At 43.4% G+C, this 23,830-nt stretch overlaps 1 protein-coding gene across 5 annotated transcripts in view; it reads left to right on the top strand.

Moving 5' to 3' along the window:
- GK (glycerol kinase) overlaps positions 1–23,830 on the top strand; it is a 79,057-nt gene that overhangs the window by 5,386 nt on the left and 49,841 nt on the right. For all 5 annotated transcript variants that reach the window (XM_058713905.1, XM_058713908.1, XM_058713906.1 and 2 more), the window contains exons 2-4: positions 6,428–6,501; positions 8,885–8,991; positions 17,624–17,701. In XM_058713905.1, the coding sequence (XP_058569888.1) occupies positions 6,428–6,501; positions 8,885–8,991; positions 17,624–17,701 (259 nt within the window). The remainder of the gene's footprint in view (positions 1–6,427; positions 6,502–8,884; positions 8,992–17,623; positions 17,702–23,830) is intronic.

Below are 23,830 nucleotides of genomic sequence, written 5' to 3' on the forward strand. Positions count from 1 at the left end.
AAGTCCTCAGGGGGCACCTATCGCCGTATCAGATATATGTATGTGCTATTTCATGTGGCCTCATTTTTTAAGGAAAATATAATGCCCTTTGCCATGTTTTCCTTCTCTGGCTTGTTGGAACATGCCACTATGCCTTTTGTGGTCAGGTTTGCCATATATTTGTAGCCGGAGCTTTTGTTTTAGGTCACTCAAATCTATATAGTATCACAGAGTTCTAGAGAGGGAGTTCTCATTCCTGAAAACTGTTTTATTCAAGCTGAGTGCGGTGTAAAAGCGCAGGCTGGCGGGGGAAGTCACGTGGGAGGGAAGTGAATGCGCATGTTTCTCGTGGGCTGGCCGAATTACAGGATGAGTGAGCAGAGGTAAGTGAATTCAGCTTAGGATGCTAAGGGACAGTTTCTTAGTGAAGACGGCGTGTGGTCCGTCTCCTGTTCTCCTTCTTCTAAGACAGGGAAGGCATGCACTGTTTTAGAAAGGCCTTACATATTAAAAAACAAAAAAGTCCTTTCCCATGTTTCTTCAGTGTTTAAACTATCCCTCTCCTCCAGAGCGGGAATTGAGTTATGAATTAGGCTTCTCGAGGTCACGACCTGAGCTGAAATTGGACGCTTAACCGACTGAGCCACCCAGGCACCCCTGTCTTTTTTAGGTTTTTTTTTTTTTTTTTTTTTGAGAGAGAAAGCCAGCAGGGAAGAGGGGCAGAGGGAAAGAGGGAAAGAGAGAAAGAATCTTAAGCAGGCTCCACAGTCAGCACAGAGCCCCGCTGCGGGGCTCGATCCCACAACCCTGGGATCATGACCTGAGCTGAAATCAAGAGTCGGACGCTCAACCGACGGAGCCACCCGGGCACCCCACTAATCTCCTACGTTCCCTCCCTTTTTCAGTTTGTAACTGGTCTCCCCGCAAAACAGAATCTGGAACAGATGCATGATTTGGCCTTACAGATGAATATAGCGCTGGGAGCTCTGAATCCTAACTATCACTGGCCAGTTGTGCCGGTGGCTGCCGGTGGTAGTAACGGTAATAAAAATAGAAGTCGTGGCAGGGACAGCAGTGGTCACATGTCTGGGACGCCTACGGTGTGCCTGCCCTGTGTGAAATACTTCCTATAAATTCTTTTATTTAATCCTTTTACAGATGGAAAAGTTGAGGTTCAGAAAAGTTCAAGTCCCGCAGCTGACTTGGGCAGGACTGGAGCTTGACCCCCCCCCACCCCCAGCTCTGTGCTCCCCAGGCCTGTGCTGTTTGACTCCATGATACACGAAGTGTGACCTCCTTATCTGCCTTTCTGGCCAACACAGGATTCTGAGAACAGATCTCTTCCTCTTTTTTTTTTTTTTTTAAAGAGTTTTTTTTTTTTTTTTAAGTTTACTTATTTATTTGTTAGACAGAGAGACACGAGCAGGGGAGGGACAGACACAGAATCTGAAGCAGGCTCCAGGCTCCGAGCTGTCAGCACGGAGCCCGACGCGGGGCTCGAGCCCACGAACGGTGAGATCATGACCTGAGCTGAAGTTGGACGGTCAACTGACTGAGCCCCCCCAGGCACCCCTCTTTTTTTTTTTTTTCACTAAAATATAACTGACATGTAACAGAGTGTAAGGTTAAGATGTACAGGGTGTTGCTTACCCTTGGTAGCATTAATACCTCTTTTACGTCACATAATTATCATCTCTTTTATGTGGTGGGAACAATTAAGATCTAGCCTCTTGGCTGTTTATAGTACAGTATTCTTGGCTAGAATCACTGCTGTGCATTAGATCCCCAGAACTTCTCTATCTACTAGTCCCAAGTTTCTAACCTGAACAGATCTCTTTCTTTAAGCTTCCGACCTCAAGTATCAGCAACGGCCCGCTGGGCATCTTTACGCATGTGCCTCAGTAACACCCCAACAACACATGATTGAAGATGAACTCTGCCATCTCGTTAACCCCCTTCTGTGCCACCACTGCTGTTCCCACCCCATCCTTTGTCTGGTAAACACGGTCTTGGCTGGCCTGTCACCTGTCATCTGTGAGCGTTCCTCCTTTTTCTTTACTCCCCTCCATCCAAGCCCTTGTCGCATCTAATTGCTTATATCCTTATTAGATCTCTCTCAGCAGCGCATTTCATTTCTTTCAGTCCCCACTGCTGCTGGCCCTCTGACTGGAGCCCTCAGTTGTCTCCCCTGGATCCCCTTGGATTCCCCGGGTCCCCACAGACACCTGGCGGCTGCTCTCCTTCAGCCTGGCCTCCCTGCCGCTCACACACTCCCTTCTAGGCAACCTGAAGTCCCAGTCGAGAAGTTCCCTCTTCTGATAGCCCCTCTCAGACCCCCACTAGTCTGAGTTTGATGGCCTTTCTCCTTTTATGTCCTAAAGCTTTGTATTTCCTGCCACTTAATGAAGGATGGAAAAAAAAATCGTAAGTGGTAGTAGCATGATTTTGTATTGGAAAAGCACTGAATCGGCATTTAGAAAACCTAGAGTTCAGCCCTGTTTGTCAGCATTATCCAACTTCTTGGAGCTCCCTTTGTGAATACTAGAGCATTATATTATATATTTCAGTTTGTGTTGTGTTGTCCTGCGTTTTTTGCCTTGGAGCTCCATTGGTAAGCTCTTTTCTGGATAGGTCCAAATCTGGAAGCTGGAGGTGATAAAATGTGCAATCTAAGGTCAGCGTGGCCCAGGGGCTCAGCTGGAGCTCCCTGTGCCTCCTTCCCAGCTTCTAAAGGGCCCCGGAGATGCAAGGAGCACATTTTGGAAAGGCTAGCCCATGGGATCTCGAGGATCTCTTCCAGGAACCAGGGACTCTTTGTGCCTTCAAATACTACTTTTAATTAATTTTCTTAAGGAGAGCCTTCGATTCTGTGCTGTTGTGCACCTGGAGTTTTTTTTTTTAATGTTTATTTTTGAGAGAGAGAACATGAGCAGGGAAAGGGCAGAGAGAGAGAGAGAGAGAGAAGAAGAAGGAGGAGGAGGAGGAGGAGGAGGAGGAGGAGGAGGAGGAGGAGACAGAGAATCCCAAGCAGGCTCCGAGCTGTCAGCGAAGAGCCCAACGTGGGGCTCGAACCTATGAACCGTGAGATCATGACTTGAGCTGAAGACGCTTAACTGACTGAGCCACCCAGGCACCCCTGTGCATCTGAAGTTTTAACTGACTTTTAAATTTGGTGAATTTCAAATTTGAAAGGGGAGAAAAAGAGGTGAGGAGCATCTGTAATGCTGGGGTCTTTCTTCTTTGCCATCTAATGAGTTTTAAACAAATGACCATGCTTGACCTTTTGTAAAACAAACTATATAGCCACTGCCATGTTCAGTTGACCGTGGCTTTTGAAATCTACTGGAAAAGATCAGACGAGCATTCTGGCTACTGGGCCTTGTGATCTCTTACAGTGTTAGTAACCCTCCGGGCAGAAAGTATTGTGGAAACATCATTAGCCTTCTTTGTACATTTGTCCATCTGACAAATGGACAGTCAAATGACTGACAAACGGACAGTCTTAATTAAAACTGGGGGGCACCTGGGTGGCTCAGTCGGTTAAGTGTCAGATTTCAGCTCAGGTCAGGATCTCACGGTCTGTGAGTTCGAGCCCCGCATCGGGCTCTGTGCTGACAGCTAAGAGCCTGGAGCCTGCTTCAGATTCTGTGTCTCCCCCCTCTCTGCCCCTCCCTCTCTCATGCGCGCTCTCTCTCTCTCTCTCTCTCTCTCTCTCTCAAAAATGAATAAACGTTGAAAAATTTTTTTTAAAAACTCTTCACATAAACCTACACGTATGAGAAAAACAGTAGTCCAGAACTTCACTCCCCTGTCCGATAGCCACTAACAACACGTGGCAATTGACCACTTTCAGTCCAAATTGAGATGGACCATAAGCATAAGATATATACCAGATTTCAGAGACTTCTAAAAATAACAGGTCTCCTTAATAGTTTCTGTATTGATCACATGTCAGAATGCTAATTTTTTAGACACAGTGGCTTAAATACAATGTTATTCCAACTAATCTCACTTGCCTCTTTTTACTGTTTTTTTTTTTCAAAGAAATTAAATTTCATGGGGCGCCTGGGTGGCTCAGTCGGTTAAGCGTCCGACTTCGGCTCAGGCCATGATCTCACAGCCCGTGGGTTCGAGCCCCGCGTCGGGCTCCATGCTGACAGTTCAGTGCCTGGAGCCTGCTTCGGACTCCGGGTCTCCCTCTCTCTCTCTGCCTCTCCCCTGCTCATGCTCTTGACATTCTCTCTCCCTCAAAAATAAATAAACATTAAAAAAACTTTTTTTTTAATTTAAATGTCCACAAGTGGTTTGTATCATATTTCGGTTGGACAGTGCAACCCTAAGAAAGTTGAAGAGTCTACAAATATTAAACCTAGAAAGTGTCCCACAGCCGTGGAAGTGTTGCCCAGGGTCAGATTGTAAACATCTAAAGGTAGTATCCATATTCTGCACAGGTTCAGGGCTCTGAAGATGTAGGGAAAGCCAGGCTCCATCCTGCTAGGTCCAAATGCTGTGTGATCACCGGCATCACGGTCTAGTAAGTCAGATGGAATTTACCAAAATTCTCCCCTTTTCTGTGCCTTTTCCAAAGGTCTACAAATCCGTTATTAGTGTGGGGGCCCCGAAGTCAGCCTAGTTAAAACCAGTAGGTGTTGGAACAAGGATCTCACTCCATTCAGAGCCCCATAGGCTCCGTGTCTCTTAACCCCAAATCCCTTGGGGATTTGGAAGTAGACCCTGGGAGCAGTAGTAAGATGCATAAAAATAGTAAAACTGTGGTTTCCTATTAGAGTTTCAACCATTTGTCGTTTGGTTTTAATAATTTGCTCCTAATAAGGACCTGACGGACCAAAACGTTTAAGACATTCAACAAATATTTATTGTGCATCAGCCCTATGGTAGGCACTATTCTAGGCCCTAGAGATATTCCAACAAATAACACCCGACAAATGCATGGAACATCCTCAAAGTATACCCTAAGGCTAAGTTGTAAATCAGAGGGGATATCATTTAGGATTCTGTGACATGCCTTTTATTTAGGACGCGCCGAGTTAACCTTTGACTTAAAAGATATTTTCTCACTTCACAGGACTTGAGAATATATACCTTTTTGCTTTCACTATATTTATCATTTCCTCCCAAAAGGGGAGGTAGTGTGCTGGGGAGAGAGGGCAGCAGCGACTCCTGGTGTGTTTTCTCTTCCTTTCCCTTTCTTAGACTGCTGTGAGCAGGTAATTTTCTCCCACGGGAAACCCAGGCATGGAAACGCTTACGTAATTGGATGTAACTCTACTGCTGTAATTACAGTGATTCCGGAAGTTGAGTTTAATTAAAATAGGAATCCTTACTCTGAAAGACTAAGTACTTTGGTACTCAAGTGGAGGTGCACGCAGGTGAAAATATAGAGGAGAAAGGATTACCAGGGTTTTTTTAAGTATTGTTATAGTAGTATTAAAATTGTGGAGGATCGTATGGCACTTCTTTGGTAGCTTTGGTCCATTGGTCTTCACGGTTTGTACCAAGCGTCATCAGTTTCACGGCAGGTATGTCACAGAGAGCCCTCAGCCGGATGGGTGTGGGGATGCACTTCTCCCCTGTTGATCGATACACAGCTCTGTTGACCTTTATAAGAGCTAGATTCATGGGGGGGCACCTCCCTCCAAAGGAACTGACCCAGTGCCCTTCCCTACCTGGCTCTCTATGACTCTTTGCGTCTCCACATCCAAGATGGAAGAAGCATGGAAGCTTGTACCATCACGATCAGCATTTTGCCAGCTCTCTTTTATTTTTGGTTTTCCCATTCTCTCTCTTTCTTTTTAATTTTATTGTTTATTTTTTAAAATTTGTGTCCAAGTTAGGTAGCATACAGTGCAACAATGATTTCAGGAGTAGATTCCTTCGTGCCCCTGACCCATTTCGCCCATCCCCCCACATATACACATATGTACCACATCTTCTTTATCCATTCATCCATCGATGGACGTTTGGGCTCTTTCCATACTTTGGCTGCTGTCGATAGTGCTGCTATAAACACTGGGGTGCATGTGTCCCTTTGAAACAGCACCCCTGTATCCCTTGGATAAATACCTAGTAGTGCGATTGCCGGGTCATAGGGTAGTTCTAATTTTCGTTTTCTGAGGAACCTCCATACTGTTTTCCAGAGTGGCTGCACCAGCTTGCATTCCCATCCCATTCTCTTTTGAGATCCATACTATTAACTGGTTGATGTGTGAAATTTTTTTAAAGACGAAGGAGTTGCCTCTTTAGCTTCACCTTCACTAGATTTCTCTTTATCTTGATTCTATCTGTAGAGAAGGTAGAACATCTTCTGCGGCCTTTCATCCGATTAGACTTTTCCTGTCAGCGACTAGGAACTTTGGCGGCTGAATAGCTTTAAACATCTTTGCTGTCTACCTGCCTTTTCACCCTAACATTGCGATATGTTTTTCAGGTCTTCAATTCAAAAACAGCTGAACTACTTAGTCATCATCAAGTGGAAATAAAACAAGAGTTTCCAAGAGAAGGGTACGTTTCCTGATTTAATATGTAAAGATACCTCCTGTTTATTACTCTATCTCATCTTACCTGCCCTGTGGCTTTGTAAAGTTAACTTGACCAAGTCCCTCCTGAGAAGACTGGAGGGATAGATTTCAGTCAAGGAAGGAGACAATACCTTGGTGGCTCGGCAAAAACGTGTGGGAGATTGATGGCTTAGGAATCCCGTGACGGAAAAGGAAGGGATAATCAGGTAGTAAGGCAAAGGAGTATTAAATACCAGAAAGTCCATGGGGCGCCTGGGTGGCGCAGTCGGTTAAGCGTCCGACTTCAGCCAGGTCACGATCTCGCGGTCTGTGAGTTCGAGCCCCACGTCAGGCTCTGGGCTGATGGCTCGGAGCCTGGAGCCTGTTTCCGATTCTGTGTCTCCCTCTCTCTCTGCCCCTCCCCCGTTCATGCTCTGTCTCTCTCTGTCCCAAAAATAAATAAAAAACGTTGAAAAAAAATTTATTAAAAAAAAGAAAGTCCACACTGACCTTGAAGTCCTTTAGTTCTCTGTCTCCATCACTGCCAAACCACTGCTTGGCTGATTTGAGTGGAAGGGCTTTTTCCTTAAGTAAAGATAACTGTTGCTTAAAAAAGCATCCACATATCTTATCATGAGAGTCATCCTTCTTGGGAAGAACTTGCACATGTGGTAGTGGTGATTAAATAGAATGTTAAGTATATTATTGAAAAATTGATGATGTTTATGATACAACCAGTGGGAAAAACTGCATGGCAGTTTCTTGTAAAATCAGCCCTGTATCTGTAGCATTGCACTCTTAGGAATCTGTCCAAGAGAATTGAAAGCATATGGCCATAGAAAGACATACGTGAGTGTTTATAGCAGCTTTATTCATAATAGCCTAAACTGGAAACAACCCAAATGTCTGTCATCAGTAGAATGAGTGACAGTGAAATACCATTCAGCAATTTTGAAAAAGTGAACTGATGCATGCAACAACATGGTTGAGTCTTACTAATCTCATGGAAAGCGCAAGAAGCCGGACACCAAGGAGCACATGTACAGGGCTGTGTCTGAAATTTAAGAAGAGGCTAAAGTAATCTAAGATGATAGAAATCAAAAACTGGTTGCCTGTGGAGTTTGTGATTGACTTGAAACAGGCATGAAAGACCTCTCAGGAGTGATAGAAATATTTTATATCTTGACTGGGGTGTTGGTTAGATGGGTACATATATTTGTTAAAACTCAACAGATTGTGCGCTTTCGATCTGTTCATTTTACTTTAAAGTTTACTTTCAATTTAAGAAAGACAAAAACTGATGTCTTACGAAATGTTAGTGGTTTCTTTCCATGAAAAAATGTTCTCCTCCATTTTAGAGAATTTCTTTACCAATAAAAGATATTGATATAGGACCAGCATTAGAATGACTGTCCACAGGCCTAATCCCAGTGTAATTTGGAGAGAGAGCGCCTGGGTCATGGAGGGACAGAAGTTAGAAATGTGTGGAAGGAGCTTAGGTTTTAGAAAAAATTTAGAAACAGAACTCAAAGCTCAGGAAAGCCAGGCAGGCTGCAGGAAGGCAAAGAAGGCTTCCCGATTGTGGGCTAGGATTTTGTAAGCTTGGGCCCTTTCTACTCGTGGTTTTCCTCAACTGCCATTTGTGTTTTCCACATTTCTCTTCCTTGTCATTTATTATGTCCCTTTCATCTTTCTGAGGTCCTCGTACTTTACCATAATGGCACAGGGATTGGGTCTGAAAACTGGAATCAGTCACTTGTCTACATGAAATAATTACTGGAAGAAATTGAAATTTTTTCCCCTAAATTTTAACAAAATATTTTAGGAGAAAATGGCAAAAGACGTTAGTTTACTTATTTGGCTTTTCAGAATTCCTTTTGCTTCATAAATAAATAAGTACATAGACAAATAAATAAGTAAGTAGATAAATCCATCCATCCCTCCCAAGAGTAATATATATATATATATATATGTATGTATATGTATGTATTTCTCAGTCTACTTAGAGATAGCTAGTGACGAGTGAAACATGCAGATAGTTTGTCAAAACTCATCAAAGCCACAGGATATAACAAATTAGGAAACTAATTTCTTACTGGATTTGAAAAAAATATGTAAACAGAGGTAGAATATGTGCCATTTGTGGACTGTGATCACTTGCCTTCTTCCAAATGGTTAATTACTAGACGAAGAATAATAAAAATGTAAGGGAACTAGGCTTTTGTTGAAATCATTTCTTTAGAATATTGGCTGTGCTTTGCTTTGCTCATCTAATTTTTTTTGATTCATGTACCAGCCACACCCTCATAAGTGCACATTTCTAGACAAATAAATTATACTCGTGTTGCTTTGTTGTGGACTAACCAAATACATTCTTTTGTTCAAAGATGGGTGGAACAAGACCCAAAGGAAATTCTGCAGTCTGTCTATGAGTGTATAGAGAAAACATGTGAGAAACTTGGACAGCTCAATATTGACATTTCCAACATAAAAGGTATTTTTAATAGACTATTTTTCTCCATGCATGATTATCTCCATCAAGTTCATTCATTCATTCACTGCATGATCGAGGGCCTGTGCCGTAGCAAGTATTTCTGTGAGAACTGAGGATGGGACCGTAAATGGGAAGACTAGGTCCCCGTTTGCAGGAAGCTTTTATTTCGGCGGGTGTGAGACCAACGGTAAGAACACACCGATACAAGCTGATTTCAGATACTGATCAGTCGGATGCAGAAACTAAAACTGCGTGGTATGGTGGGGTGTGCCTAGACAAGCTTACCTTAGGTTGGATGGCTAGAGAAGGGCTCTCTGAGGAGGTGACGGTTTTGCTGAGGTCTCAAAAGCCAAAAGGGGGCAATCATGCAAATATCTGGGAGAAGAGAGTTTCAGGAAAAGGAAACCGCGTGTGCAAAGGTCCTGGGGTGGGAATAAGTTTGGCATATTCCTGGATCAGGAAAACACCAGCACGTCAAAAGGGGAGGAAAAGAAGGATGAGGGCGGGGGTGGATAAGGGGTTTCAGTGGGAGCCGCAATCAGGGAAGTGGCTAGGGCATTGTCAGCCATAGGAGTTTGGGTGTTAGTATCACAGGGAGCCAGCTGCAGGAAGGTTTTAAGCAAGGCGACGGGATTATGACAGGATCTGACTTGAAGTTTAAAGACAACTTCCTGACTGCGGTGTGGAGCTGTGTGTGGGGTGGGCGGTAAAGGTATGAGTGTAGACACAGGGAGACCAATGCTGCAGTGGAAGTCTTGAGACAGAGGATGGTGACTGGACAGTGGCAGCAGTGGAGGCGAAGTGAAGGGGCAGAACTTGCTGATAGATTGGATGTCAGGGTAGTAGGGACAGTGGCGCTGTCCGGGGAAGTGATGGGCCAGAGACGATGCTTGGGTTTTTTGCTGGAGCTCCTAGATCTGTCGGGGAACAGCTTGGGGGAGCGGTATTGGAAGTCAAAACATTTCACTTCCAGAATCTCCCTGAGATCAGTGACAGAGATAGATTATTACAGATCTCTATTAATTCCAGGCAGCGTTCATAGACCATCTATCTCCGTTTGCCTTTGCGTCATTCATTCCAGGAGAAAACAATCACCCGCTTGTCAACGATTTGATGATGCTAGCCTGAAGGGTGGAAACATCACGTGGTGATGGTCGTCTCTTTATAGTTTAAAAATTTCAGGTTCATCCTTCAAGGGCCATGTTTTTCTTTTTTAGGTAATTTGCCTCTAGATAAGGGTAACCATCAGTTGATAGTGGTGGTTTCTTGATTCACATCATGTCGACTCTGAGATTTACCAACACCCAATCAATCAATTTACTTATTGCTTTAGGTAGAGATACTGGGGAGAAAGTTGCATTTTTTTTTCCCCAACCTTTCCTCCATGTGTATCCATAAAACTTACCCTAACGAGACTAAACCTAGGGATGCCTGCGTGGCTCAGTCGGTTGAACGTCTGACTCTTGATTTCTGCTCGGGTCATGATCTCACGGTTGGTCATGAGATCGAGCCCCTAGTTGGGCTCTGCGCTGGGTGTAGAGCCTGCTTCAGATTCTCTCTCTGTCCCTCTGCCCCTCACCCACTCACGCATCTGGGTTCTGTCTCTATCTTAAAAAAAAAAAAAAAAGAGGGGGGGACGAGAGACAACATAATCAAAACCATTCGTTGAGCAGACTCACGTGCGAGGAATGCCAGGGCAACAGTGGAGTACAAATAGGGTCGTGCGGCTAACAGCCAAGTGAGGGAAACAGGTGTCAATGCCATCGCACCTTAGTGGAGTATCGTACCCTCATTTCGTCCCTGCGTCTCTGTGGACGTGCCTCGGACTTCTTTTTTTCTTTTTTAGTGGTTATTTTTATTTTCGAGAGAGAGAATGAGTGACAGCGCGAGCAGAGAGGGAGACAGTATCGCTGTCAGCACAGAGCCCGACGCGGGGCTCGAACCCATGAACCGTGGGATCATGACCTGAGCCCAAGTCGGATGCTTAACCGACTGAGCCACCCGGGCGCCCCTCAAACTTCTTTTAGAGCTGCATTCACCAGGTTTTAGATGAGTTGTGTATCAAAGTGACAGCCGGTTGTCTCCTTGAACTGTCCTCGCAGCTTTTGCAGTGTGAACAACCTACACGTGTAAGAGGCATTCGGTGGTGCACCCGTTACTAAGATATCCATTACCGAAGATGCGAAAGGTCTAGGTGGCTTGTGAAGCCATGTTCAGGATGTGGATTCCAGGGTGGTCAGCCTTGGTTTTGACCTCATGCTATCTCCCTTATCGGTCAGGTAGGCTGCAGTGTGTCGGCCTTCTGGACCGTGAGGCTCGGAGAGCGTTCCTTTCCCTCTGGCTTTTGTGATATCTGTGAAAGTCCCACACAACTCCAGTCGAAGTGACTTGTCTTCCCCTGGCGCTGATGCAGCTCTCTGTTCTACACTCCTCCGTGGCTCACCACCGGCAAACCCATACCTGAGCCAAAGTGACCCAGCACTTCCTTCTCAACAAACACCGGCGGGTGAGCTAGGTAGATTATGTTCCACAACCGCCTCCATACCAGGCCACTTGTGCGAATGTTTTTCCCCAGGTAGTTGGTTGAACTATGTACAACTCTAGATCTCAGAACGCTTGTGCTCCAAAGGATTTTCCGTCACCTAAAGCTAGCTGCAAGTGAGGGGAAAGGACTTACTGGAAGTCCCGTAGCTACATAGCAGCAGATCACATTAAAATAAAGCACAGCTCCCCTGTCTTCTGGGCCAGTGCTCTTTCTCGTGAGCCACGCTGATAACCTCACACACCGCTTCACCGTTTGGTTCCGGTGTGGCCAATAAATCAGTTTTTGCAGCTGCAGGGCGAGTAGTCGTTAAGGCTGGTTGTATTTCTTTTGCAAACTCCAGTTTGATCGGTGTTGTCTGTCAGCTGCCAGAAAGTTCATTGATTTCAGGTCCGTATGAGCAATGTCTCCAAGATGAACCTTCACTCTGTAGCTGGACAGCACGCGTGGCCCCACACAGGTACATAGGCTGCTTCTTTCCTTCTTAGGGAGTCTTAGCCCTGTTTGCCTGTTACTGGACTGAAGGAGCGAGGAAGCATAAAAACTGGAATTACTGGTTATGCTCATCCTCCTGTGATCGAAGCAAAGCATGACATACGCCACTTTCAAATTTGAGAGCATAAAATTTTCAGCATTTAAATTCTCTTGTATCAAAAGTAATTGCCACACTGTTAGGGAAAGGGACCCCCCCGCCCCCAATACCCACTGCCTCACCCTGCCAAACATATCTACACACATTTCTGTCTTCTGTCAGACTCCTATTCTCAGGGGTCTCTGGGGGGGGGTGCTCAGCAAGGCACCTCGTTGTCCCAAATAGATACCCAGCTGCGGCTGCCCCTCATTTCCAGTTGTTACAACATCCCTGAAGCACACATCTTCCAGAGACTGTTTTTCTTTGAAGCTTTGTCCCTCCTCCCACCTGGCAAATTTAGTAGCCTTCCTCCGGGACTCTTATTTTTCGCCACGTGTAGTGTCAGGGTTTGTTGTTTTTTTTTTTTTTCCTGAACATGTTCCAATTATAAATTATGATTTTATTTTTATTAATTTTTATAACCGGGCTCTAGGCCAGCGGGGCTTGAACTCACGACCCCAAGACTAAGAGTCGCAGACTCTACCGACCGAGCCAGTCATGCACCCCTGACTTTATTTTTATTTTTTTTCAACGTTTTTTTTTTTTTTTTTTTTTTTTGGGGCAGAGAGAGACAGAGCATGAACGGGGGAGGGGCAGAGAGAGAGGGAGACACAGAATCGGAAACAGGCTCCAGGCTCCGAGCCATCAGCCCAGAGCCTGACGCGGGGCTCGAACTCACGGACCGCGAGATCGTGACCTGGCTGAAGTCGGATGCTTAACCGAAACCGACTGCGCCACCCAGGCGCCCCCTGACTTTATTTTTAAATAAGGATGCCTGCCATCCATAATTCCACCAACAACAATTACAACATCCGGTAGTATTTCCAAAGGCTTTTTCTCAGTATATTTTCCTAACAGCGATTATAACTTTCCACAGGCAGTGTTAAGCAAAATTGAACCAGAGATTTTGAAGTTAGCAGTTAACTCGTTCATTTTCCTAGCAGTACTCACTATTGAGAAAAATCCCTCCTGAGAAGGAACATACAGGTGAAGCAGGAACCTGCTAGATACAATGTACTACATTGGGCTGCATATATGCTGCTGCTGATAATATCTGTAACTAAATGACTGAGGGGCCAGGAAATTATATATACTTCATGCCTGTAACTTTCATATGCTCCTAAATGGGTGATAAACCAGGGTGGACGATTACAGAACCTGAATGTGTTATTCTGAGGAAGAGGGAATTAAGATTAAGAGAGGCACAGGTGCTGGGATTAGCAGTCAGAAAAGTTTGCTTTAAAAACAACACAGGGGCACCTGGCTGCCTCAGTCAATAGATCATATGACTCTTTTAAAAAAAATGTTTATTATTTTTGAGAGAGAGAGAGAGAACGAGGAGCAGAGGAGGGTGGGGACAGAGGGTCTGAAGCAGGCTCCTTGCCGACAGCCGAGAGCCCCATGCGGGGCTTGAACTCACGAACCGTGAGAGGATGACCTGAGCCGAAGTCGGACACTTAACTGACTTAGCCATCCATGTGCCCCGGATCATGTGACTCTTGATCTCAGGGTCATCAGTTTAAACCTGGCATTGGGGGTAGAGATTACATTGAAAAAAAAAAAAACTTAAAAAAACCCCAGGAATTTAGGGTAAACAGGACAAGAAGCCGGAACGCTGAGAAAGTTCAGAGGTGCTGCCCAAGACCTATGTGTCCTGGGGCAGTAATGGAGATGTTTTTATGGCTACAAGAGAATCCTGAGAACCTATTTCACCAGACTTGGGTTTTCTGCAAGAAAAGCAATTTTACTTGGCACAAAGGAATCAAACTAAGATAGAAAGGAAAGAAGGAGTGGTGAGGGAGGAACCTGTAACCCGTGAATCAGATAGAGATAGCTCTAGATTTCATCCTGAGCACAAGTTAGAATGAGCCAATAAAGAGAGATAGCCTGAAGGGCATAGGACAGTGACTCAGAGACTCAGTCGGTTAAGCGGCCCACTTGGGCTCAGGTCATGATCTCGCAGTTCATGAGTTTGAGCCCTGCGTCGGGCTCTGTGCTGACAGCTCAGAGCCTGGAGCCTACTTCAGATTCTGTGTCTCCCTCTCTCACTGCTCTGTGCATGGTCTGTTTCTCTCTCTCTCTCTCTCTCTCTCTCTCTCTCTCTCTCTCAAAAATAAATAGACATTAAAAAAAAGTTAAAAAAAGAATCAGGACCATGTGTCATTGTTTCCCAGCACCCCTGTCTGCCACATTGTCCTTTGCCTTCCATCTTGATTCCTGCAAACATTAGTGTCTTCTATTAAAAAAAAAAAACAACAAACCAAATCTCTTCCTTTTACCCTATGCCTCCAAGTTTCTTAGAAGTAGACTGTTAGTCATCTTTGTACCCTTAGAAAAGGTGTTTTAGTAAGTAAATTTGCATTGGATAAAGATTATTTCGATAAACATTTAATAGGCTCTCCAAGGAAAAAAGAAAGGGCTCAAATAAACGAAAGTGGACGTTAAAACAGATAGCAAAGAAATACAAAGGATCCTAAGAGAGTGCCACTAACAATGATAGCTCAACAAATTGGACAACAGTAGAAAAAATTGATACATTCCTGGAAACATAGAGTCTAGACAGAACCATCAAGAAATAGAAAATCTGAATAGACCAACCATTAGCAAGGAATTTGAATCAGTAGTAATAAAAGTAAAAATAAACAAGCGGGACTGCATCAAACTAAAAAGCCTCTGCCCAGCAAAGGAAACCATCAACAAAATAGGCAACCTACTAAATGGGAAAATGTATTTGCAAATCATGTATCTGATACGGAGTTAATGTCCAAAATTACAAAGAACTCCTACAATTCAATAGCAAACAGTCTAAGTAAAAAAAAAAATGAACAGAGGGCCTGAATCTTGTTTTCCAAAGAAGACCTCCAGATGGCCAACAGGCACATGAAAAGATGCTCAACATCGTTCATCATCAGGGAAATGCCAGTCAAAACCACAATGACATATCGCATCACACCTATCAGAATGGCTGCTTTCAAAACAGCTGTTGGTGAGGATGTCGAGGAAAGGGACCCCTTGTGCACAGTTGGTGGGAATGTAACTGGGTGGGACCACTGTGGAAAACCATAGAGAGGTGGCTCAAAAAACCAAAAATAGAACTAACGTGTGACCCAGCAAGTCCGCTCTGGTCTTTATCCAAAGAAAGTGAAAACACAAATTCAAAAAGATACATGCACCCCTATGTACATAGCAGTTCTTAACAATAGCCAAGACATGGAAACAACCCAAGTGTTCGTTGACGAATGAATGGAAAAAGGGTATATACAGACAATGGGATGTTATTCAGCCACAAAAAAGGAAACCTTGCCACTTGTGACAACGTGGATGGACCTTGAGGGTCTGCCAAAGTCAGACAGAGGAAGACAGACGCTGTATGATTTTATTTGTATGTGGAACTCAAAAAGCAACCCAAATGAAACAAAACTCGTAAGTGCAGAGAATAGACTGGTGGTTCCTGGTTGGAGGGGGGACAAAACTGGAGTTGAGGTACAAACTCCAGTCATAAAACAGGTAAGGCATAGGGCTATAATGTCCAGCCTCGTGACTACGGTCAACAATGTTGCGTTGCGTATTGTGTAACTTTGTATGGTGCCAGGATGATACTGGATTTACTATGGTGATCACTTTGTAGCCTATACAATGTATCCAATCATTAGGCGATATTCCTGAAACCAGTATAATATTGTCAGTTACACCTCAGTAAAAAATACATGTATTCATTTTCCCTGGGCCAGTTTTCATTGCTCTCTATTACACATAAAATCTCCTTACAGTAAAATCTAAGTAATTGCTTTTTTAAATTTAGATTTTAGTGTATTGTTTTAAAAAGAAACTGTTGTTTTGAGCTTTAAAAAAAAGATTACTTAGAACAAAGGAACTGCTGGGCCCCCTCCGCTCTGTGCCGGTCAGAGCATTCCTGGAGCGTTTTATTCTGGGCGTGCAGCTTGAACAGAAAGTTGCGTGTTGCTTGGAGAGTTGGTGAAGGCACTTTAAATTGTGCCATGTGGAAAGGTGCCTGGATGGCTCACTTGGTAGAGCAGCTGGCTCTTGATGTTGGGGGGTGTGAGTTCAAGCCCCGTGCTGGGCAAAGGGAGTACTTAAAGCTACAAGGAAAAGGATTTTTTTTTTTTTTTTATTTAAAAAAAATTTTTTTTTCAACGTTTTTTTTATTTATTTTTGGGACAGAGAGAGACAAAGCATGAACGGGGCAGGGGCAGAGAGAGAGGGAGACACAGAATCGGAAACAGGCTCCAGGCTCCGAGCCATCAGCCCAGAGCCTGACGCGGGGCTCGAACTCACGGACCGCGAGATCGTGACCTGGCTGAAGTCGGACACTTAACCGACTGCGCCACCCAGGCGCCCCAAGATTTTTTTTTTTTTTAAACACCGAAGTTGTGAATAGAGATTGATGTGTTTTGAGAGAGGTAGAGAGTATATTGTCATTGGAAGTGCTAGCTGAATGGTCACGTGACAAGTGGTTCTCAGGAAGATTTAAGCAAAAGATGTGTTGTTGATTATACAGCCTTTAAAGTTGGTCCTCACCGTACATTCCGGAAGAGCTCGATCCTTTAGGTCAGTGTGTTCACCCTAGGCTGCATAGTAGAAATCGCTTGGCGGGGGGAGTTTAAGGAAAAACACTAACGTTCAGGTCCTGTCCCAGTCTGTGAAATTGGAATGTTTGGACCATGAAGTGGACATTGATATTTTTTCAGAAGCTCTCCAGTTGATGCTAATGTGCAGCCGAGTCTGAGAACCTCTGATTTGGCTGAATAAGCTGAATTGAATAAAATGGTATGCATTAGTATTTTACTTATAATAACTGTAACTTTAGCATTTGAGTTCCGTAGAGGTCAGTATACTGTAAATACCATCACGGATTGTATTTATGCCCTATTTAAATTTGTATGTCTTACATTATTAAAATACAGGACCGAAACAATTTGTAAAGAACCACAATATGAGGTTGCCTGGCAGGAAGAATTTTATCTGTAGCTATTTTCTCAAAACACAGGCACGCGCACGTGCACACACACAGAGAAATTGTTCATGGCAGTTAGTAAACAAATGAGTGAGGTGATTGCGGGTCGCTATAGAATAATGAATTGGCTATTATAAAGTTCGAATTATTGTATTCCCTTTTTATAAGGTAACCTGGGAGCCTTTCATTTGGATATTGATCTGAGTCTGGGTCCATGTTGTCATGTGCCGGTAGCGAAGTGGGAAGCAGCCTGTGGAAATAAAAAGAAGCACTTGTTGACCTTGGCTGTTCACTTTTCCTGGAGCCGCTCAAAGACAGTGCATTCAACACCACTACAAAAGTGCCAAATGTTTTTTCAAACTGTTAAGTTTAGTTACGCATGTAAAAAAACCTTTTTTTTTTTTTTAAAAAAGAACTGTTCTCCTGAAGTCGTTTTTTACTTGTTTAATTTTCTACTCCCTTCTGTGTAACTTTCTCTTTAAAGCTATTGGTGTCAGTAACCAGAGGGAAACCACTGTAGTCTGGGACAAGCTAACTGGAGAGCCTCTCTACAACGCTGTGGGTAAGCTGCTGTTCACTGATGTCATATGCCTTTCTCCACTGGCAAACATTGTCACACTGAAGTGTCTGGCTAAAAGAGCATGCAGTCATGTTTCTTCTACTCTGATGGGATGGGCAGAAGAGTCCTCCAAGAGATTAGTTGCTATGTATTTACAGATATTTATTCACATCTTGAATTATCTGTTTACCTTGCTTTCCCCTTTTCCCGATTATTTGTATTATACAAGTGGTTCATTGTAGCCAGAACTGTTTCATAGTCCCTGAAATCTCACCTCCTCCCCTTCAAGACTCCAAATTATACATTATACGTGTTCGCAGTCATCTCGTTCTTCCCGTTTGTAATTTTAATGGACTCATCTGAGGTCAGGACAATAAAATCTCCAAACGTGAGCTCCTTCTGCTACGCATTTGGCTCGTTCAGCAGGGGTTCAAACCCTCAAAATCTCAAATACACCAACGTTAGGTATCCCCTCTTATTCAAATGTAAATGACCGTGAGTATATTTTAGCATTCTTAGCACATGACATTTGCGCTAAATGACACTGTCACTTGCCGAAAGTAAAATTTTGTTGTAAATATGGTCACTAAAAGGCATCGTTGTATTTACAAATAGCGAAACACAAGTTTTTGTCCATAAAATACCACGTTTGTGGGGTGGCGTTGGAGGCAGAAATTGTCAGAGATGGGATGATCGATAGAGTGAGCTATTTTTCCTTTAGAGTTACTTTAGTGGTATAGTTCCTTTAGTATTGATTGGAAGAAAGTGATATTCAAGCAGAAAATATACTAAAAATGTGCCTTGTAGGAGTAGCATGAATCCTTTGCAAATAATCTTTATAAAACGTTAAGGTATTTAATGTTATCGTGTTATCAGGAAGCATTTAGGATGTCGTGTGTACTTGTGATAAAAAATTAAAGACTTCAAAAAATGTCAACGAATTGCAACCACAGGTCCTTTTTCACAAAAGTGCATGTTTTAAATCTTTATTTTGTTCTCATTCTCCTGAGCAAGTAATTTCGAGTATCCGTAAAGCAGGATATTACGGTGTTCGTGATTGATACTAGGGAGTATTCTTTCCTGCATCACTGTTAGCCAACTTCTTGAGCTAGTTAGGGTTTTATTTTATTTTTCCCCTAGGGAAGTGGAGGGACCATCTAAAAGGAACCAGAAAGTTCCCGTTAAACTCTAAACTTTGAATTGTAAAAATGCAACTTTGGACTTTGAGTTGTCATTTTAAAATAATGCAACTACGTTACTTGAAGTTATAGTTAAAGACTTAAGTAAATATCTTACCGGAAATAGTTTCTTTTTCTGATGTGCTGATCTACTCATTTTCTTTTCTTCTACCTGTGTCCTTCTGTGCCCCATTCTTTGGGCTTTTCAATATTAATTTATACAGCACCTATGAGGTATGAAGAACTTTTGTCAATCCCTGAAGCACGCACATGTTTGAGAACCTCCTGGTTTGGTGCTACCCCGGATGTGTTATAGAGGATAGGAATTACTGGCCGGTTTTGTAAGCACTTTGTAATCTAGTTTTAGGAAGACACTAACACAGAATTAGGGAATAGTTGATGAACCATGATGCTAAATTGAATGGGAATTAGAGCAAGTGTACGTTAGTATGGATGTTGAATTCAGGGCATACCTTTTGAGGACGTTGAACTCCATTTTAGGTCTTGAAGAAGGTACTGGATTACTTTAGGAAAAGGGAACATTGAAGGCTAGTGTGAACGAGCTCTGAATGTGAAAATGTGTACACGTATTTCACCCAGAGTAAAGACACTGATGAGTTTCGAGGATAGGAGGATTTATTTATGAGTTATTATGAATAAAACTAATAGTGATGATAATGCTCACTCAGTAAGTGCTAACCTTACTATGTACTAGGGATTGTGCCGAGCTATTTACCTGTATTATTTAATCTCAGTGACCCTAAAGCAGGTTTTGCTTGCCTTATTTTACAAGTGAATTCTGGAAAAGCTCGATATTTTGTCCAACGCTACCTAGCTAAAAGTAGAGGTAAAGCCACAGTTTGGACGTTTATAAACCCCTCCAACCCCAAAGCCTGTGTTCTCGTTTGGATAAAGAGGGCTTGGTGAGGATATAGAGGGCTCTGAAAGCCATTCACTGGGTGACATGGGATGACAAAATGAATAATAAAGGAGAGTTTAGCTTCCCATATGGTGGAATGGGTTGTTTCACATGTCTACCGAGCACAGCTCAAGAAGTTGTACAAAACAAAGCAAAACTCTGTCTGAGGGACTGGAAGCCTATCAAGGCAGCGAGGAATTGTGGGGCCACGTTACAGGAGAGAAGGAAAGCCCAGAGAGTTAAGCCTGGCGTTTGGTGTTGCTTATTCTGTAGAGACACCTGTAGCTTCTAAAAGAAGTAGCTGAGGGGCGCCTGGGTGGCTCAGTCGGCGAAGCGTCTGACTTCAGCTCAGGTCACGATCTCGCGGTCCGTGAGTTCGAGCCCCGCGTTCAGGCTCTGTGCTGACAGCTCAGAGCCTGGAGCCTGTTTCAGATTCTGTGTCTCCCTCTCTCTGACCCTCCCCCGTTCATGCTCTGTCTCTCTCTGTCTCAAAAATAAATAAACGTTAAAAAAAAATTAAATAAATAAATAAAAGAAGGAGCTGAAGTTAAGCAGCATTTTCACAGGTCGATGGACATAGGGAGGTCAAAGGTAGTCAGGCTGCCAGGGCTGGAGATGAATGTTGGTCAAATCCTAGACTTGTGATTGCAAGTGCAAAGGGCCGACCCTGGAAGTGAGGAAAACTGGAAATACACGAACCCTCACAGGAACTACAGCCTGGATTGAAGTCATTTAAAGCACTGGGTGGATTCTGGTGATCAAACATTGCTAATGCTTCTAGCCTAACTACCTTTCAGAAACAAAAATGAACCCTTTCTGGGGAAAAATTCTCTCTAGAGGCTTTCATGTACGATTTCTAGTTTTCTATAAAAAGAATCAAGCATACAGAACAAGATATGACTAAAGACCAACAGAAACAAATGACCTTAGAAATAAACCCATAGGAAATCCTGATATTAGAATTTTCAAACTTCATTTTTTTTCCCAAGTTTATTTACTTTGAGAAGGAGTGGGGGGAGAGAATCAGAAACAAGCTCCACAATGTCAGTGCAGAGCCCTATGCAGAGCTCGATCCCACGACCCTGAGATCATGACCTGAGCCATAATCCAGAGTCAGACGCTTAACCAACTGAGCCACCCAGGCAGCCCAAGAGTTATCAGACTTTCAAGTGATCATGATTAACATGTTCAAGGAATTCCTTGACAAGAATGATCACCTTAGTAAAGAGTTGGAAGTTTCAAAATAGAAATTCTAGAACTGTACTAAAAACTCAGCTGATGAGTTTTATATCAGATTAGACACAGCTGAAGATGAATTAGTGAACTGGAAGAGAGTGAAGCACAGAGAGACAAAGGTTTGGAAAATATAGAAAAGACTCCAGGAGAAAGATGGAGTAAGGTGAGGAGGTCTAACATATTTGTAACTGGAGTCCCAGGAGAAAAAAGAAATGATAAGGTTTTTCAGATTCAGGAAGCACTGTGATTCCCAGGCATGATAAATACACAGAAAGCCATATGTAAACATATGCAGAGACCTGAAGATAAAAAGTAAAAAAATTTTTTTTTAATTTTTTTTAATGTTTTATTTATTTTTGAGACAGAGAGAGACAGAGCATGAACGGGGGAGGGTCAGAGAGAGAGGGAGACACAGAATCTGAAACAGGCCCCAGGCTCTGAGCTGTCAGCACAGAGCCCGACGCGGGGCTCGAACCCACAGACTGTGAGATCATGACCCGAGCTGAAGTTGGACGTTCAACCGACTGAGCCACCCAGGCACTCCAAAAAGTAAAAATTTTTAAGTAGCCGAAAGCTTTGACCTTCAAGAGGGCCACCCTGACTTGCAGGGGCTTCTGGCTGGCTCGGTCAGTGGAGCATGCGACCCTTGATCTTGGGGTCGTGAGTTTGAGCCCCACGTAGGGCATAGAGATTACTTAAAATAAATCTTTAACAAAGACAGAGTGTCACATTGACTTTCAGTTAATTTCTCGATGGAAAAAAAGTAAGTCAGAACACAATAGAATGAAATCTCTAAAGTGCTCAAATAAAACCGGAACTTCCGCCTATGATTCTATACCCAGTGAAAATAGTCTTAAGCAATTAAAGTGAAACATAACAGCAAAGACAAGCAAACACTGATAGAAATCATTACAAGCAAACCCCCACTGAAAGAAAAAGTGAGCGCTGTTTTTCACATAGAAGGAAAATGTTCTCACGCGGAAAGTTGGCAATGCAAAGTCCTAGAAAGAGTAAATATGTAGGTCAGTCTGAATGAATTTTGACTGCATAAAACAATAACATTATGATGTTCAAAATGTATTAAGAATTAAAATACATGGCAACAGTTGTACATGAAAGGAATTGGGGGTAGATGAGTTTCAACTGTTTTGAGGTCCTTGTATTGTCAAGGATACATGTTTTAATAATCTCTAGGGTAAGCAATGAGAGTAAAATGATGTATAATTAACCAGCTTATAAAGGGGGAAAATTAAATGCTTTTTTTTAAAAAAAGGCAAGAAAGGAAAGAAAAAGGAATGTGAAATGGCAAGGAAGGACAAATAGAAACCGTTTAAATCCAAATATGTAAGTAAGTATATTCCAAAGAACAAGATTCAGGGCACCTGGATGGCTCGGTCAGTTGAGTGTCTTTTTGACTTCGGCCCAGGTCATGATCTCACGGTTCGTGAGTTCAAGCCCCCCATCGGGGTCTGTGTTGACAGTGCGGAGCCCGCTTGAGATTCTCTCTCTCTCTCTCTCTCTCCCTCTCTCTCTGCCCCTCCTCCGCTCGTGTGGTCTCTGTCTCAAAATAAATAAATAAACTTAAAAAAATGTATTAGAAAGGACAAGATTTCGTTTCTCCACAGTAAAATCTAGCAAAGGGGTTGAGACGGCTCATCAGTTAATGGGAATAGTGGAGAGAGGGCAAACCCGAGAGACCTTTTCGAGGGAAGACACAACCTGTAGGTTTGTAAATCAGATAGAGCATAAAGATGAGGCGGGGTGGTGGGGGGGTGCGGGACAGGGCTACAAGATTTTTAGCCTGAGAGAACAGAAGGAAACTAGTATCTAAGGGGTGCGAGCCTGGGAGAAAAATGGCTCGCTTCTTTGAGCAACGTGAGTCCCGGACTTGGAATCAAAGCTCATCCCTCGGCAAGTAGGTCTGTGGCTCTTTTATAAAGAGACCGTCCAGATGTTAGATGGAGATTAAAAGTTGGTACCAGAAAGGTGCTTGTCTCAGTTTATTATGGATGACTTCACTAGAGGAATGAATGTACATCCTTCAACAAGAGTTTAAGTGCCTTTCTGTGTATAGGTTCCGTGGTGACCCCTACGCAGACAGTGCCAAGCCAGGCAGGAGGCAGACACCATGCTTGCCTTTGTGAGTCAGGAGCCTAGGGATCGATACCCGGAAGTGAGAAGAAGGAAGGGGAGTAGAGACAGAGGAGAGAGAAGGAGTCATGAGCTGGGAAGAGAAGCCACTCGGTCATGACAAGGATAGAGGTTCTGCCTCCAGTTTTACGTCACCCAGGAAAACGCCAAGGTGTCCTGTCTCCATGCAACTCTGAGCTGAGAATATTTACATGGTGTTAAGCCTTCGGCAGCTTTCTCCGAAAACAACACCAGGTGGGATTGATGGAAACAGAATCAGATTTTCACAGATCTTTGTCCTTGAGCTTCGTCTTTGTGGATATCACAGTCTGTGGGTTTTAGTCTCTCTCACCCTCTCTTTGTCCCTTTCTTGTAAATCTGTCGCTCTAGGCCTGTCTTTCTCTTCATCTGTCGCTTTACTTACATAACTCGGTTATGTAACTGATGAGCAATATTTGTTATAGACTAGCAAATGGGAGAAGCAGTCTGCACTTCTCTTTTTTAAAAATTGCTTTTTATGTGGCCTCCTGTTTGACGGTTCGAGGTCTCCTGATATGCAGTCAGCTCAGTCGCCCCCGGAACGGCGACCGGTAGGAGGATTTCAGGGTCAATCAGTGGACCCGAAGCACATTCGATGAAGAAACTTAACACTGAGCAAGGCTTTTTTTA

Source organism: Neofelis nebulosa, chromosome X (assembly GCF_028018385.1).
Source record: "Neofelis nebulosa isolate mNeoNeb1 chromosome X, mNeoNeb1.pri, whole genome shotgun sequence".
In the NCBI taxonomy this organism is placed as follows: domain Eukaryota; kingdom Metazoa; phylum Chordata; class Mammalia; order Carnivora; family Felidae; genus Neofelis; species Neofelis nebulosa.